This window comes from Oenanthe melanoleuca, chromosome 6, assembly GCF_029582105.1.
Source record: "Oenanthe melanoleuca isolate GR-GAL-2019-014 chromosome 6, OMel1.0, whole genome shotgun sequence".
Classification (NCBI taxonomy): Eukaryota; Metazoa; Chordata; class Aves; order Passeriformes; family Muscicapidae; genus Oenanthe; species Oenanthe melanoleuca.
Genome location: NC_079340.1, coordinates 16656204 through 16671667, shown reverse-complemented (window position 1 = coordinate 16671667; position 15464 = coordinate 16656204). Strand labels below are relative to the sequence as shown.

General features: G+C 42.2%; 1 protein-coding gene across 2 annotated transcripts in view; it reads right to left on the bottom strand.

Moving 5' to 3' along the window:
• The window catches only part of SEC31B (SEC31 homolog B, COPII coat complex component), a 34725-nt gene extending 19261 nt beyond the window's left edge, over positions 1-15464 (bottom strand). The window contains exons 1-11 of one of the 2 annotated variants that reach the window (XM_056494838.1): positions 15383-15464; positions 11089-11177; positions 9008-9131; positions 8028-8223; positions 7146-7241; positions 5929-6069; positions 5301-5443; positions 4971-5070; positions 3053-3214; positions 1078-1230; positions 96-326 (exon numbers count right to left, since the gene is read on the bottom strand). In XM_056494838.1, coding sequence (XP_056350813.1) covers positions 96-326; positions 1078-1230; positions 3053-3214; positions 4971-5070; positions 5301-5443; positions 5929-6069; positions 7146-7241; positions 8028-8223; positions 9008-9131; positions 11089-11167 — 1425 coding nt within the window. In that variant the 5' untranslated portion in view covers positions 11168-11177; positions 15383-15464. Of the gene's footprint in view, positions 1-95; positions 327-1077; positions 1231-3052; positions 3215-4970; positions 5071-5300; positions 5444-5928; positions 6070-7145; positions 7242-8027; positions 8224-9007; positions 9132-11088; positions 11178-11476; positions 11609-15382 lie in introns of those variants that run through there. The other variant, XM_056494837.1, reaches the window with a different exon arrangement.

The window sequence follows — 15464 nt, the reverse complement described above, 5'->3', positions numbered from 1 at the left end:
TTCAAAGAACAAGAATATAAAGGGCTAGAGAGGACCATATTCCACCCCAGGACCATAGAAGAACTGACCTCTGTATTTCACCACAGCCATCCTACCTTCAAGAAGTTCCAAAGGTTCTCCTCAAATGGCAACTTGGCTGTCTGGATCTTGCCCTGGCAGTAATCCAGGAGGTTTCCTGACTGCAAGGCCATCTGCAGTTCTTTGGATCGGAGCAGGAATTCAGTTTCAGTAGTGACTTGACTGATAAATACTTGGTGTGGATAAGTCTGCTGCATTTGCTGTGCAGGAGCTTTGGTATGACCAAAGGTAATCAGTTTTCCTCCAAACTGAGAATGACAGAGAGAGACACAGTAAGTATTCTTATAAACAAAGGCAAAAGCTACTCACTTAGTTCTTCTTTTAGCAAGGCAGACCCAAGCTCCAGCAGTGATCACAAGGAACCCAAGAGTTTCGTGTATATGGATGGATGATAGGAGCACTGGGGAGTTCTCATTACAAGCCCTTCAGCTGAACTGAACACTGATAAACTTGACACTTGTGCATATCTGATCAGGCCTGGCCAATTGCAAGTGTCAGAGAGGCACAGAGGAAAAAGTGCCATTGAAAAGAATTGTTAGTTGTTTTGTTACATGGAGAGGCACACTGCAATGATAAAAAATATCAGGTGAAGAGCAGGGACTAGACAAAGAACAAGTCATGCAACAGTCCAGAAGGATAATTCAGCTGTTCAATATAGGAGCAAAGATGTGAAGAAAATTAAATGCCTGGACAGGAAAGAGACAGACAGGGAATGGGAATGCATGCCAGCCTGCAAGGACAGCTTTTACAAGTTTTTCTTAGATTTTGTTAACTCCTACTTATAATTTCCCATTCTCTGCTACAGGACTCTTTCTTGTTGGAAATATATCTGAATGTTGAGAATAAACAAACTTCACTTCATGAGACACCACAATGCACCTTAAGCAGGCATTAAAGCAACTAGCAACAGGAAGATACAGGTTTCTCCAGTGAAAAAGGATCGTGCCACAAGACAACACATCTATTCCATTTTCAGCCAAGGATGCTCCATTCACTTACTGCAAATGAAACCCCCACAGGTCTGCGAATCCACTTGGGAGGCTTTTTTAATGGTGGAATCAAGGTGGTCTGAGTTACTTGCTCTGGCACCTGCAGAGGAGGAAGGCTCTGTCCTGTGCCAAAGGGATCCAGGTTGTTAAAGGAGGAAGAGATCTAGAATCAGAAGGAAATAGGGAGAAAATATAATTCAATTCCTCTCTGTATGGAGCAAGCACAAAAAACTGTTGCTTAGGAACTAGTTACTTTCCACGCTGATGAAGAATGAAACTAGTACAGCACCTTTTTATGGAACACCACTGAGGCCATATGCAAGAGAAATGGCATTTCAAAACAGTTCCAGCAATTGTTTCTCAAGGAAGTTTTACCCTAAGAGATTTTCAAGTAGTTTTGCATTCTTAGCAAGATGTAAATTTCCTAAAAAAAACCTGCTAGGCCTAGCACCCAGCTCAAACATGGGAGTTGCAAAATTACTTGTTTTATGCAAGATAATGACAACATATGGTCAAAAGTTGACCGACTTATTTCTTGTTTTCCTCATGAAGGAATTCTGACTCCCTTTTTGTTGCTGGAGTCTTTCAAATGGGTTAGTTTCAAGGACTGTCTCAAGCTTTTTTGGCTTAGATGAGACTGATGAAATAAAACTTTCTTGTCTAGACAAGAGTGTAAAAAGTGGCCCCTGAGCCAGATTTCTGACATTTAGGGAATCAGTGAACATACATACAATGCTGTTCACAAGCACTTTTCATTTTTAACATTGCTCACATAGATTTGTTGTTTGCTAAAGATAATCCTGTTCAAGTTTGACTGGACCATAGGGAATAGCTTTAAAGTTCAGCTAACCAGCATACCCAAAAGGAAGCAACATCAGGCTGATCAAGCTAAGGTTGCCAAATCTTAGAATCATAGGCAATGTTTTGTCTTTCTTCAGTGCAAACCAATTCCAAAGAAGGAATATTTCTTGAGGAACAGCTTATATCAAATACCCTAAAACTTAAAGAAATAAATATACACAGCCTGGTCTGCAACAGAGTTTCTGCCCTGAGACTACTGAATTAGTCAGAGAGACACCTCTCGGTCACAAACTCCCTGCCACCATAACTGTCATTATCTCCTGCTTGTGTTCTTGCTTGTTATTCAATTTATTCAGGAATTTTTCAACACTACTGTTCCCCAGTTTTGAACAGTGGTGCATGCACATGAAGAATGCAGAAGAAGAAAATTCTCCATAGGTTAAATAAATCCTTAATCTCCCGCAGCTGTTGCTAGATGAAGTATTTTCTGTCTCTTTCAAATCCTATGAAACTGAACTCAGTCAGCTGTAAATGACTATATAAATAACACTTAAGCCAGCTCATACGTATTCTCTTAAAACCTGTATTGTAAGGCATTTGTTGGCTGGGACAGAGGGAGGGAATTAGAAGACTAGACACCAGATTAAAACGAAAATTTTAGACAGTAGTGACATTTAATCTGTTCAGAGTTTGCTCAGTATTTTCAGTATCAAAAATATTAACGTGCTCCAAGTTGTAGTCAAAAGACTTGAAGAAAATTGCTAATAGTGGTTTATAAGCCACTTTATAAAATTACATTCTAAACTAATGAAGAATAACATATCCTATTAATTAGTATTAATGTATTTAATGTTAACCTAATGACAAGAAAAGCTTGTGTGCTACTTTTAGTCTAACAGTAATAACAATAAAACGTATCTTAACATCACAACTGCACTTGCTCTTGGTTCTCTTTACACACCTTGTCAGAGGCAATGTGGTCTCCCTTTGGGATCTCATGGGATTATTAAGCCCCCACACAGGTAGATTCTGGTTCCCACACCATAGAGCCTTAGGTCCTGGTGTGTGGGACAGATTGCATTGCTTAAAAGGGACCCTGTTACACAGGTGTGCTTCCACCTCTCTGAGTAGTCACGAGAGAAATGGCTGGTCTGTCTCGGTCTAACATGGTCACACAACTTTACCTTGTCAGCCTGTGTCTTCTGCTGAGCTTCTAAGTTCCCACCCATAACAGAATAAATGTTGATCCACCCATCAAAAGTAGCAGCAGAGAAGACTGAAGGATTCCTAGGACACCACTGGACATCAAAGCACCACTGACTCCGAATGGGCAACTCATACACCACCTGTCACAGAAAGAGAGAGGGCAGAAGCACAACACAAACAACCTCCTGCTTGCCCCAAATTACTCACCCACAGCAAACATGTCATTTTATTTACATGTCACCATTGCATACAAATCTCTTATTTTTTCTTCTTGAAGCATGCATTTGCAACCAACTTATAGCACCTTGAGTCAAAACAGCTGAAAATCACAGAAAGCTCATATTACACTGATTCTGACTGTAGAACAAAATCCTAAAGTGATCAGTTACTTTTGCTCTGCTTTCTACTGTACTAAGTACTATAGTATCAGAGTACTATAGCATTGTCACATTTGCTGTTAACCAAGGGAGGGACACCAGAAAACAACACACTAAAACCAAAAGTCAAGAGGCAAGAGTGTTTTATAAGCAAGATCACATAAACAGAAAGAATAGGGTGGAGTAACACATGTGACAAGGAAAATAAAGAGCCTAAAGAAAAAAAAATAGAACAAGAGAGGAATGTAATAGCTGCACATGAACTATGAAGGATATTGCAGCCAACAAGTTTATGGTTCAGCACTCAAAAAGCCAAAGTTCAATTCATGGCCCAGTCACAGATTTCCTGCCTGATGTTGGGCAACTCACTAACACAGCCTTGACTTTAAACCTCCCATTCGTAAAATGAATATATTTCCTTTATGGTTTACAGGAACAATGCACAGACAACCACAGCTTCCTTTTCTGTGGGAACATGATCTGTATTTTCTGTTCCAGGTAGAAGCAAATTTATATAATTTGCTTATATTAAAATTATAATAATGAAAATTAAATAAAATTAATAATTAAAATTATTAAAATATAATTAAAATTATATTAAGATTGCCAAATAGAAAAACTAACAAGCAAATCTCAAGAAATCAAACATCCCCCAACAAGATCAGCCATTCTGTATAGCTGTATTAATCCTTAATACTGAAAAGCTTGCTAACTTTTTCACCTGAAAGTTCACTGTTCATTGGTACCAAGTCAACTTAAATTTGCAATTGAATTTAAATTTAAGTCAATTTAGTTTAAACGTGGACTCTGCAAATCTACAGCAGCATGCATAAAGATAAGTCAGCCATACTAATTTTTTCTAAGCTTTCCACTAAAAGACAGTGAAAATATTTTTGTAAAAATTAGACATTGGAATGTTTCAGAGTCTGATTGTCTTCTAACCACTAGAGAGCTAGACAAAATGAACATCAAATCCCTTCAAACTACAAAAGCAGCATTTCACACATTTTAGGAAACCTGATTCATTTTTTTCCTTGCCTAAAAGGCAAAAGTGGTCAGCTGAGTGATATTGTCCCACGAAATTAATCTAGCCTGGGGCTCCTATCTGGACTTTGGTCAGTATTGTCAGAGCACTTTCCCCATGCTATCATCAAGATCAACTTCATTGTCCAAAGTTCAGTTTTATCCAGGACCTCAGCATTGAATGAATGGGTGTGCATAAAAAAATTTAAACAGCCCCACTTTAATTTAGGTGATAACATAACATACCAAATATGGTAATTCTGAAATACATGATTAGATAAGCACATACATGTGAATCCATTTTAATATAAATAAAGTTTACACACATTGTTTAACTACATTGTTCCCTTCTCAGTGACCCTCTCTTACAAATATTCTTTGGTCCATGCTTGAGGGAATTACATTGACACTCCACAAGCATACAGGGAAAGACACAGACAGAGCAAAGCACACAATGTAAAGCAGACCATGGGTACTGATAGTTGTGGTTACATACCTCCCCCATACTTGGGTTCCAGCACAAGATCCGGTTGTCTTTGGCACTACTCAACAGCAGCTCAGGGTCAGCCTGGCACCAAGAAACAGCAAGAACTCCCCTAAAATACATCAGAAAGAAATCAGTCATATTTGCTGTACAGTCCATTCTGCCACCCAGTCACTAAGAAAGCACCATGCACCAGCACCTTGGCTCAGAAATGCTAGTTCTCATCTTCAACCAGATTCATCTAGGAAAGAAAGCAGACCCAGGAGAAAATCATAGCTCCCCAAAGTCCAGTCTCCCAGGTGTCTGCCTTGAAAAGATGCAACACAACATGCAAGTCCTCACCTCGTGTGCCCTTCCAGCTGGCTAAGAGGAGAGGTAGCAAAGCGTAAGTCCCATATTTGGATCACTGGCAAACGATCATCCTCAGAGGAAAGGACTAGCTGGGTTGCAACTTCTGGATGCCAGGCCATTCCAGAGCAATGCATCTAGGGACAAAAATAGCACAGGCTGAAAATTCAGCAAAGCAAGCTGGCAGTAGCACAAATGGGCCAAAGCCATGTCATTCTGCACTGAACTCGCCTAGAACGCTTGACATAAACCAAGTCTAGTAATGTCTTACTCCAGGCAGCAAGTATTTCTCTTCACAGCAAAAAAAAAAAACCCACTAACCATATAGAAGTCCAAGTTCAAAGCTGACCTAGGAAGGAAGTTGGGAGACTTCTCATAAATGAGTTGTGAACACAGAAACTGAATGCAAGGGTGCATGAATTGTAAGAATAGTAAGGGGTCCTGTTTCCCCATTTCATTCAGGAAAGAATAAAAAGAGGTGCTTTGATGCTACGCCCCCAAGAGAATTAATTCCAACAGCTCCTAGAATAAAACCACTTGTCCCAAGAGTCTGTGCCACTGCTCTGTAGTCAAATGTGGCATGCTGAAAGCTACTTAGAAACACAGCCTTTTCTCCACTCACTCTGTTGCTGTGGTCACTGACTTTGATGATGGGCTCGTTCTTCCTGAGGTCCCAAACCACAGCCTTGCCACTGGGGTGAGCAGAGGACAGGATGTGCTGCACCTGCCGATTCCAGGACACCACACTGATGTCTTCATGAGGCTGCCAAGACAGGAAAGGCCACACATCCATTATTACCAAGCTGAGGGAACACAAACCACAGGAGTCTGTCAATAGTTTAACTGAGGGATTAGGGATTTGATGATACATCCTCTCTTCAACTGCTGATCAACTAAGTAGAAATACCAGTAGCACTAACAGAAAGACTAGGGAAAGCCCTTTACTCAGAGTACAGCAGACAGTAAAATTTTATGGAGGAATGTCACCCGGAAAAGTATTTTTGCATTTGAGGAGCAGGCACTAGATTCTAGATTGGCCAAATGTGTTATAAATCACTCCAGAGAGAACTGCAGCTGAGCACATATATATGTTTCTCCTCCAAATTCTCAGATGAACTTAAATGGAAAGATGACCTTGTGCAACATTTCAGGAGTGCAGTGAGATGGAAAACAATTAAGTATTCATGGCTAATTGCTGTTATTGTATCTGCTGCAATGCAGGATATAGGCAAGGAAACAAACAGGAGACTTACTGCAGGAAAAACCTGGCCTGCTTTTACTGAAGTTTACTATGAATTCTCTACTTCCAGGAGTTGATTGCCCTGAATAATATAATAAGCATCAGAAGATCAGAAACTTCTTCCTCTTAAAACTTGGGAAACATTATCTGGGAGCAATAGCCAAGATGCATTTAATGGATCACTGGCTCTGCTAGGGATATGACTTTCATGAGATATGAAAAGCCTCAGCTGAAGCCTGAAATAAATTCATTCCTCAGAGAAGGTCCAATAAACCTTCTTAATCCATCACACATGCCCCAGCTGGATCACAAGATAAACTGGTCAGTTACTTGATTCAAATCCACAAAGAGCTTACCAATCCATGCAAAGTGCATCCTTCCAGAGCCTGCCAGTCTATCTCCCCTCCCTTTACAACACTTCTTCCACCTCCAAGAATGAAACAAATCAGTCTCTTCTGATTCATCTCTCTCCTGACAGACTTCAAAGTCATTCCCCTTTCACAGACTGACTAGGCTAGGATGTCTCCACACACATCTTTTTGTCTTGCCTACTGAGATACAAAACTGCAGGATTATTGCCCACAGGAAAACTCATTTACCTGTGATTTAGTCCCTGGAGTCATAGGCACACTGAAATTATTCAAGTCCCAGATGAAAATTTCAGAATCATTGGCTCCTGAAGCCAAGAGATTATTCTGTAGAGAGGAAAAAAAAAAAAAAAAAAAAAAAAAAAAAAAAAAAAAAAAAAAAGAGGAAAAGCTCAGCTGAGATTCCTGCTTACAGATTTCTTAAAAATAACTGGAAACAAAAACCCCAAAAATAAAGTGAGGTGAGAGCTGTATTTCATAGCCACTGGCATCCATAAAGATACTGACTGAATTATAAACCAGCCACATCTCTGGCCTGCATGCCATCCACTGTGGCATAGTACAGATACATTTAAAATTTGTCTGTTTTTGGCAGGTGGTTGCTGTTAATCATAATGAAATTCTGCCACAGGCCTGGATGCCACCATCTCTGGCCAGCTGAGCCTTTGCCCTGCATCCTGGTGCCAAGGACATTTCTTCCAAGAGGATGCAAGTTTCTCACAACTGACTGCAGACAATTTTCCATTTGCCTTTGTGCTACCACAAGAACCATATTCTGTTTACTCCTCATTTATGTTGCAGTCCTTTCAAATGTGATTAGAGCCCCACTGAATTAAACACCAACTGAACAAATAAAAAAAAAAAAGTAGTTCTAATTTCGAAAGGACAGTAGTTTGACATGGTAACAATATTACATGTTTTTATATTAAGACATGTTTTTATAGAGAGGTAAGTGATTTGACCAAGGTCACCTGTAAGAGAACCCAAATATGAGTCTCAAACTAGCCTTGTGTCACAACTACTGCACCTCTTAAGTTAAAATTTGTCCCTTCACTGTATAAATCTAAACACAAAGGAAGATTATCTTTCCTTTGGTATGTTAATGTTACACACCTGAAAAGGGTTGAAGTCAAGGGCTCGAACAGGACCTGAATGCTTCTCAGTCTGGGCAATGACAGGGTCACCCTTGGAAGCCAAGATGCGCTGCACACTGTACATTGTCAGCACTCCATTATCCCCCCCACCAATCAGCACTCCAGAGGGCTCTGCAGACCCATTTCCAAAGCTCCCCCAGATCAGCTTATGAAACCTGAAAAAAGAAAATAAGGCTGACATAGGCCATGATGTTTGGTGGAAATCAAGACACCCTTTATTACCAAAACTCACATCCACTTTTCAACCTATCAAACAGATCCATCAATCTGCACTTTAAACAATCATTTTTAAGAGGACTGTGGCTCTTGCATGCAAAAAAAGAAATAAGCTTCCTTCCCATGACTTTTCAAGGGAATTTAAAAAGGAAGAGCTTGTCTCTATTTTTTGGGCTGTTTTGTTGTTTGTTTAAAACTTTAAGGACCTCACATGGGATTTTTTGGGTGAAATCCTCTAGCCTACACTTTATTGAAAATTAATTAAGAGATCTACATGCCTTCATTTTCACAGCTGTTATCTGAAAAATATGTTCACACTCTTTAAAATCCACTAGTTAGAAATCCAGGCTGTGTTTTACACTGGATACAGATGTCACCCACACTGATGAGCCTAAGAAATCACCTGGTTTTAAAACAAGCTGAAAATTAAGTTTCACACTCTATATGGTCACTTCAGTGCAAATTGTTAGCCCCAGCATTATACAAAATGTCTCTACTGACTGACTACCATACAAGTTGTTTCAGATTTCTCTAATAGTCTGACTGCTCTACTTTTGTACCCAATATGATCTGTATCAACAAAAATGTTCCAATTTTGAAGAGAGGTCAATTGATTCAAAAGATCACTTTATATGCTGTAAACATTATCTCCTCCTCTCCTTTCTTGTACCAGAAAACCCTTTCAGTTTCACTGATTGATACATCAGTATGAGCTTCTAGTACCTGTTTGAGGCAGGAAGTGCTCCTTTCTGCTTCATGTCCAGGGAGGGATCCCTGAAGTCAACCTCAAATATTTCCAAGTTGGCATTTGTACTGAAGGATGCATCCAGTTGTTGGGCAGATGTTCCTAGCAGAAGTACAAGGGCGACACAAGTGGGCATTTTTATCAAAAGCACAAGATGCAAAATGAGTAAGGCACTGAAAACCTATTCTTCATAGTCAACACAACCTTGGTGTTGTAACAGTTCAAAAGAGGACATCTGAACACCTCAGAGAAAGGAATCAACAATTACAACAAAGACTTTGAAAGAAATTAAAAGTTCTTCAAGAAATTCTAGTCTCTTACACAGATAACTTTCTTTCTTGGGATAGGTGCAACTCATGCACCCTCCTCCAAGCAACTGTGGCTTTTGATATTAAGTTCTTCTCTAAATCACAAATGTACTGACATCATGAAATCCAGCTACAATTATGACATCAAGTACTTCCGCATACTGCTTCTCAATCATGACATGTCTAAATCAGACTTTGTAAATCTTCTCTACAGCATAAGTTCTTCAACTGTAACCAACTAAACATGCCTCAACAACCCACAGACACCTAGCAGTCACAGATTGGTAGCTTCCTTCTTTCTCTTTATTCTTAGGGAAGAAAAGTTACAAGTTGATTTAACATTACCTAGTGGGACACTGCCAGGCAAACTGTCCCCCAGTTACCACAGGGATGCTTACAGCATGGAAAGCGCCCACAGGACTATTAAAAGCAGTACAAATTATGAAACTACACAGCTTCTGATGTAAAGCAAACTGAAGCCAAGACCTTTGGTTCAACCAAAACTCTGGCCTTGTTCACTGCAAATTTCCCCAATGCAAATCTTTCCCAGAGTCTGCAGTTCTTCACAAACTGATCCAGCGTGGGTCCCCTCCATGGGGTGGTCTTTCAGAACAGATTGCTCCAACCTCAGTCCCCCATAGGGTGACAAGTCCTGCCAGCAAACCTGTTCCAGCATGGAGTCCTCTCTCCATGTGGCCACAGGCCCTACCAAGAGCCTGCTCCAGCTTTCCACAGCACCCTTTGGCATGCACCTGCTGCAGCAGGGTGGATTGTAGCTGGGTATCAGTTCCACCATGGACCTCCATGGGCTGTTGGGGTGACAGGCTGCCTCACTAAGCTGCAGAGAAAGCTCTTCTCTGGCACCTGAAGCGGCTCCAGCCCATCATTCTGCATGGACCCTGGTGACTGCAGCATTGTTTCTCTCACATATTCTCACTCCTCTCTTGTGCTTCAGTTACACAGGGCATTTTTCATCCCTCGTATAAACTGTGCTATCCCAGAGGTGCTCCCACTGCCAGGCTCAGCCTCAGACAGTGCTGATCCACCTGGAAGCCACCAGGCATTGGCTCCAGTGGACACAGAGGGAGCTTCTAGCAGCTTCTTACAGAAGCCACCAGTTACCAGAGCCTTACTGTGCAAACCCAACAAAACCACTGAGCTGTCAGCTCCACACAGACAAACTTGCCTGCTGCCAACTCAGTCAATGGGCTCACTTTTTGCTTCAGAAAATAAAATTACAATAAGAATAGTGATTAATTAATAAAATCAACAAGATAAAATTTAAAGTTTTTCAAAAGTACTGGAAATGGAATGTTAACCAAAACAGGCAATTTTAGGGAGAAGAGGTTTACAGTATTTGATTGTCAAGCTACATGATTTTGACTAAAAGACAAGTAGAAGTGACCTTAAATGAACATTACTTGTATTAACTTTTATTCCCCCACAGGCACAGGAAATGTGCAATCCAGAATAGCAAGAAGTGTTGGAGTCCATACAGTCCTAATTATAAATAAAAAAATCCTGTATTCAACCTTTGAAAAATCACTCACGTTTAAAATGTCAAAGTTGGGCATAGAAGTAATTCTCTACCAGTTACCTTAAAAAAACATAAAAGTAATGGTTTTGGTATATTGCTTGTAAGTTTTCCAGAGACTACCAAGATGGAAAGTGTTGACTAAAACCCATACAACTCTACATAAATTTTTTCTGTGATTCATACTCAAATAGTCACAAATTATGAAGAACCTCACCTGTTGCTAGGTAAATAGGGTGGTTGTTTGCCGGACTCCATGCCTGCACAGCTGTTCGCTCAATTTCTTTCAGCTTCATTTTCCAGACTGTGAAAGAAATTTCACAAAGAGTTTAGAACAGACACATACAGTTGACCTGAAAATATTCACATCAGAAACATGATGAGAACACATTGCTCTCAAAAGAGTGAAGTTAATTTCCACTTCCTGAGGCAGCAAATACAGTTTTACTAGAATGAATCAGGATATTTAAGAATTCATTAACACTCCACCCCCCAATCCCACTGTCTGACCCCACATTTTCTTTCATATATAGCTCTCTTTTTCATACGTCCCAATTACAGGAGAGTTTCAGAAAAAATAAAGAAAGGGATCTAAATTAACATACTCAAGTCTTCACTGCAGGCTGGCTTAAATCAGCTATAGAAATTAATTTAAACGAACTTATTTTGATCTAGCACTAGATGCTCTTTGCAAACAAGCGAATGTCAGTATATACATAAGCAAAAAGAGAGCAGAAGGAATCTCAGGGCAGGCTAAATTCCAAGCAGAAAAGTGACGTGGCAGCAGAAAACAAAGTGCAATGCTATTGTATGCCAATTCAGTTAATGTACTTTGTTCTTGCTCCTCTGAAAAATGAAAGGAAAAAAAAATCATTTGACTTTGTCTTTGAGCCAGAAAATGGCAGAGGGTGAGAAGAAGTAATCCACAAGTCACTACTACTGGATTTCAATCTCAGCACTCACAGCAACTCTTTATTTACTCAGGATAGATCGAGTAACACCTGTAAGATGGGAACAAAACTTCGCCATGCCTCTGGAGAGAGATTAGTTTGATTGAAAATCAAATATCAACAGTAGGCAGCTGTTCTTATTAAGGAGAAAGTACCCAGTGCTCACTCCTGACCACAAACAGGAATTCTAAACGTCATAAATGCTGTGTGGATATTCATAGGCTAGCGGGGTCACTCTCATGAGCAGTGCCTAAACTTTTCGAGCTTGGCTGCCCTGCAGTCTTTTAACTCTAGTTAAACAGAACTGTATGCTCAGATGATATTATGCTGAATAAAGTAAAACTGTCACAGGCAGTACAGCAAAACCCTCTGCATCTTGTCAGTTTGCTGTGATTAACCTCTCCTGGTTACTTGACACTGTTTGTGTAAACCACAACCTGCATCATGTGGCCCTCTGTTCAGATGCAGGGCTTATAACAAACTGTGGCCTCCTGAGTCCACACAAGGGAAAGTTTGGTCAGCATTACTTCTTGGGCTTGGACCTCCCAGCTAATAATTCTACACCTTTTTTAGGGTTTCTTCTGCCTCAGCAGTCAGAAGTTAAGGCCATCCCCTCTCTCTCTCCCCCATGCACTATTAGGATATGCTGATTGACTAGAATCTATTTAATGCTTTTTAGCATTAGTCTGCAGCTATATCTCCCGAAGCTCAAACTGCCAACTGCTATTCCCACATTAAGCTTATCACAACTTAGTTAAGGCCCAAAAGAATCTGAGCAGAACTCCTGTACAATTTTAAAAAGTGCAACTATTTCTTCATGCCCCCTTCAAATGCAGGTGGAAAGGTTGTCTCCTCATCACCATAACAAATCTCTAAAGCTCACTTTCCAATCTTCCAGTACATACTTTGTGGGGTACCCATTGAGGGTCCAACACACTCTCAAGATGTTCTAGCACCTACTCATGCCTCACATACTGCTTCAGAAACCCTGTCCAGGTCTTCTCCCTTCACTGGCAGAGGGGAGTGAAAATTTCCCCAGAAGTCAGGTGAATCTTCTAGCAACAGTCCATTCCACAATGCTCTAGCGGGTTCCACCACCGTGGGAAGCAGAACAGCTGGTATGTTCCTTACAAGTCCTTTTCTTGCCTCTTCCCCCTCCAGTTACAATCTATCAGTTGTAGGAGCTGGCTGTACACTCAGGCCTCACTGCTCCTTGGCTCTTGGGCGGGCAACTTCCCTGTGAACAACGGCCCCAAGAGACCTCTTCCTTACAGGAAATTAAATGGTAAGGAATCAGTGCAACTATCACAAACTCAGTTGGGTAAATGTACAAGCTCCCCCTCCTCACCTCTGTGCTGGACTGACTGCATGGCTGAAATAATTTACATTTAATGCGCAAATAAAGATAAGCTGCAAAACCTGTGTGGAACAGTATTGATCAATTGTTTGTCTTTTCTTGTCAATAGAGCATTTTACATAAGAAAGTCAATTACTGCATCATTACTGTTCTCTTTTCACAAACTTAAGTCAGGGCAGAATGTGAAATGTCTTGGTCATGGTAACCCACCCAAATGGAGGAAAGCAAACAACACTCCATTTCGAGTGGCTCAATGTCAACAGAACAGCTGTAGAGGCATTGAACAGGTTCACTGTGTCCCTGGCCCTAAAGGCAAACCAGCAGTGGTCCCAACCGACTTGAGAAGGCCACAGAGGGTGCATAAGCTAAAAGATCACAGTACCACACTATCTCTTAAGAATGTCCAAGCAGTTCAGCTCCACTGCAGCCAAGGATCTGCAGAGATACAGCAGCACCTCCTCCTCAAGGCAGTGAGCTCTGAGTTTGAAAGGGGAAAAATAAGAAACCTGATTTCAGCCTTAGAGAAGTGATCCTTCTGTACACTATGTATATCTGTATCCAGGAGAGGATTCACAGTCCTTAAAGCAAAAAGTCCTAGTTTAGCAAACTCTTCTGGCTGCCTTAGAAAAATTTGCAAGTACTGAACTCTTCCACAATAGAATTTTTAGGGAGAGGTTGCCATCTGCTGTCAATCCCTCAAAATAGCAGCCAAGACTTCAAAGAAAGCTCATGCTTTTCTCAGGACTTCTAATTAATTAATCATGACAATTCCTCACCTTTCTTCTACAGACATCCATCCGATTACAGATCTGATATATTAATGAATCTCAGCCCCAAAGGGAGTGGACAGAAGCATCAATTCCCCACAGCTCTCCCCAGACATGGCTTCCTATACTGACCTTAAAAGGTAATGATGCCTGCAAAGGAAAACCTGATAGGTCAGAGCACACCTCACCACTGAGGAGAGCATGCAGCTAAACAGTGAAAATTCCCAAATTACATTAGACCATGCAAATAATGCTGTCAGAGACAAAAATTCCTCACCTTTTCTAACCTTAATAATTACAGCTTCACAGTATGTTATAATAAGACCATGGTTATTGTATCAGCTAATTGACCCTCAAAGCTGTCATAATAATTATCCCAGACAGCACTCCAGTGAGGCCTTCCCTCTCTTGCACCACCCAAATACTGTCAATCAGAAATCCCCTCCCACTGAATTTCTCAGTCCTCCTCCTGCAACTGGATACCCAAACATTCCCCTCTGAACAGTTCCTACTGATACTGGACATCCAGCACTGCACACAAAGGACCTGACAGGCTGACCTCCCCACACTTAGCTAAAAGTGAAACTTGGGCAGAACAAAAAAGATTTGTCCAAGGTCACCCGGGTGACAAGCAGACACCCAAAGACCTGAAAAACATCCCCTAGCTATGACACAATGGTTAAGACACAAACTGTCCCTACAGTTTGCACATCCCAGCGTTGATCTCTGTGCTGCCCCATCCATTTGCTCTGTTCTGACACCCTCCTTCCGCAGCTCCCCAACACCCCATAGCCAGGCTGTTCTCGTATGTGCTTATTATAAACCCCGATTAGAGCAGGCAGAGAGACACTCAGCTAATCTCGGCTAATCACTGGTGTGTGCAAGGTGGGGTTGTTGCAGGGCAGGGCTCAGCACATTCCTCCATGACAGCTCCAGTGGTATATAAGAAACTTCTTGTGCTCTGCGCAGTTTCAGAAGCTGTTGCCCATCGCACAGCGCTGCTCAGATGGCAGTGCACACACACACACGTCTCAAGTGTGCTTGTCTGCACAACAGCATTACCCCGTGGGATGGTGAGAAAGAGCAAGGGTCCAGGAGGGAAGCATTGACCTCGGACACCGGGTGTCAGGCGGGGCTCTGGGCTACGACAGAGGCCTCTCCGCGGCCCAGGTCACACAGCGGAGATCCCCCGGCAGCTCCCCGCCCGCCGCCAGCCCGCCGGCCGAGCACAGACGGGAGAGCGGGCCCGCAGCTCCCGGGGCAAGGACGGGGCCGCGGGACCTGGGAGCGGAGTCCCGACAGCGAGACGGGCAGGGCAGCACCGCAGCGCTGGGCTGGGGGCCAGGGCGGGGCCAGCCCCGGGCCCTGCCCCGGCTCGGTGTCCGAGGGGCGCGGCGGGGCCGGGCCGGGCCGGGTCTGGGGGCGGGCTGCCCTTACCGGCTGGCTGCCGTGCCTCCCGCGCCGCTCGCTCCCGCAGCCCGGCGCTCCGACGGTGGCCGCGGGGAGCCCGGAGCGCCGC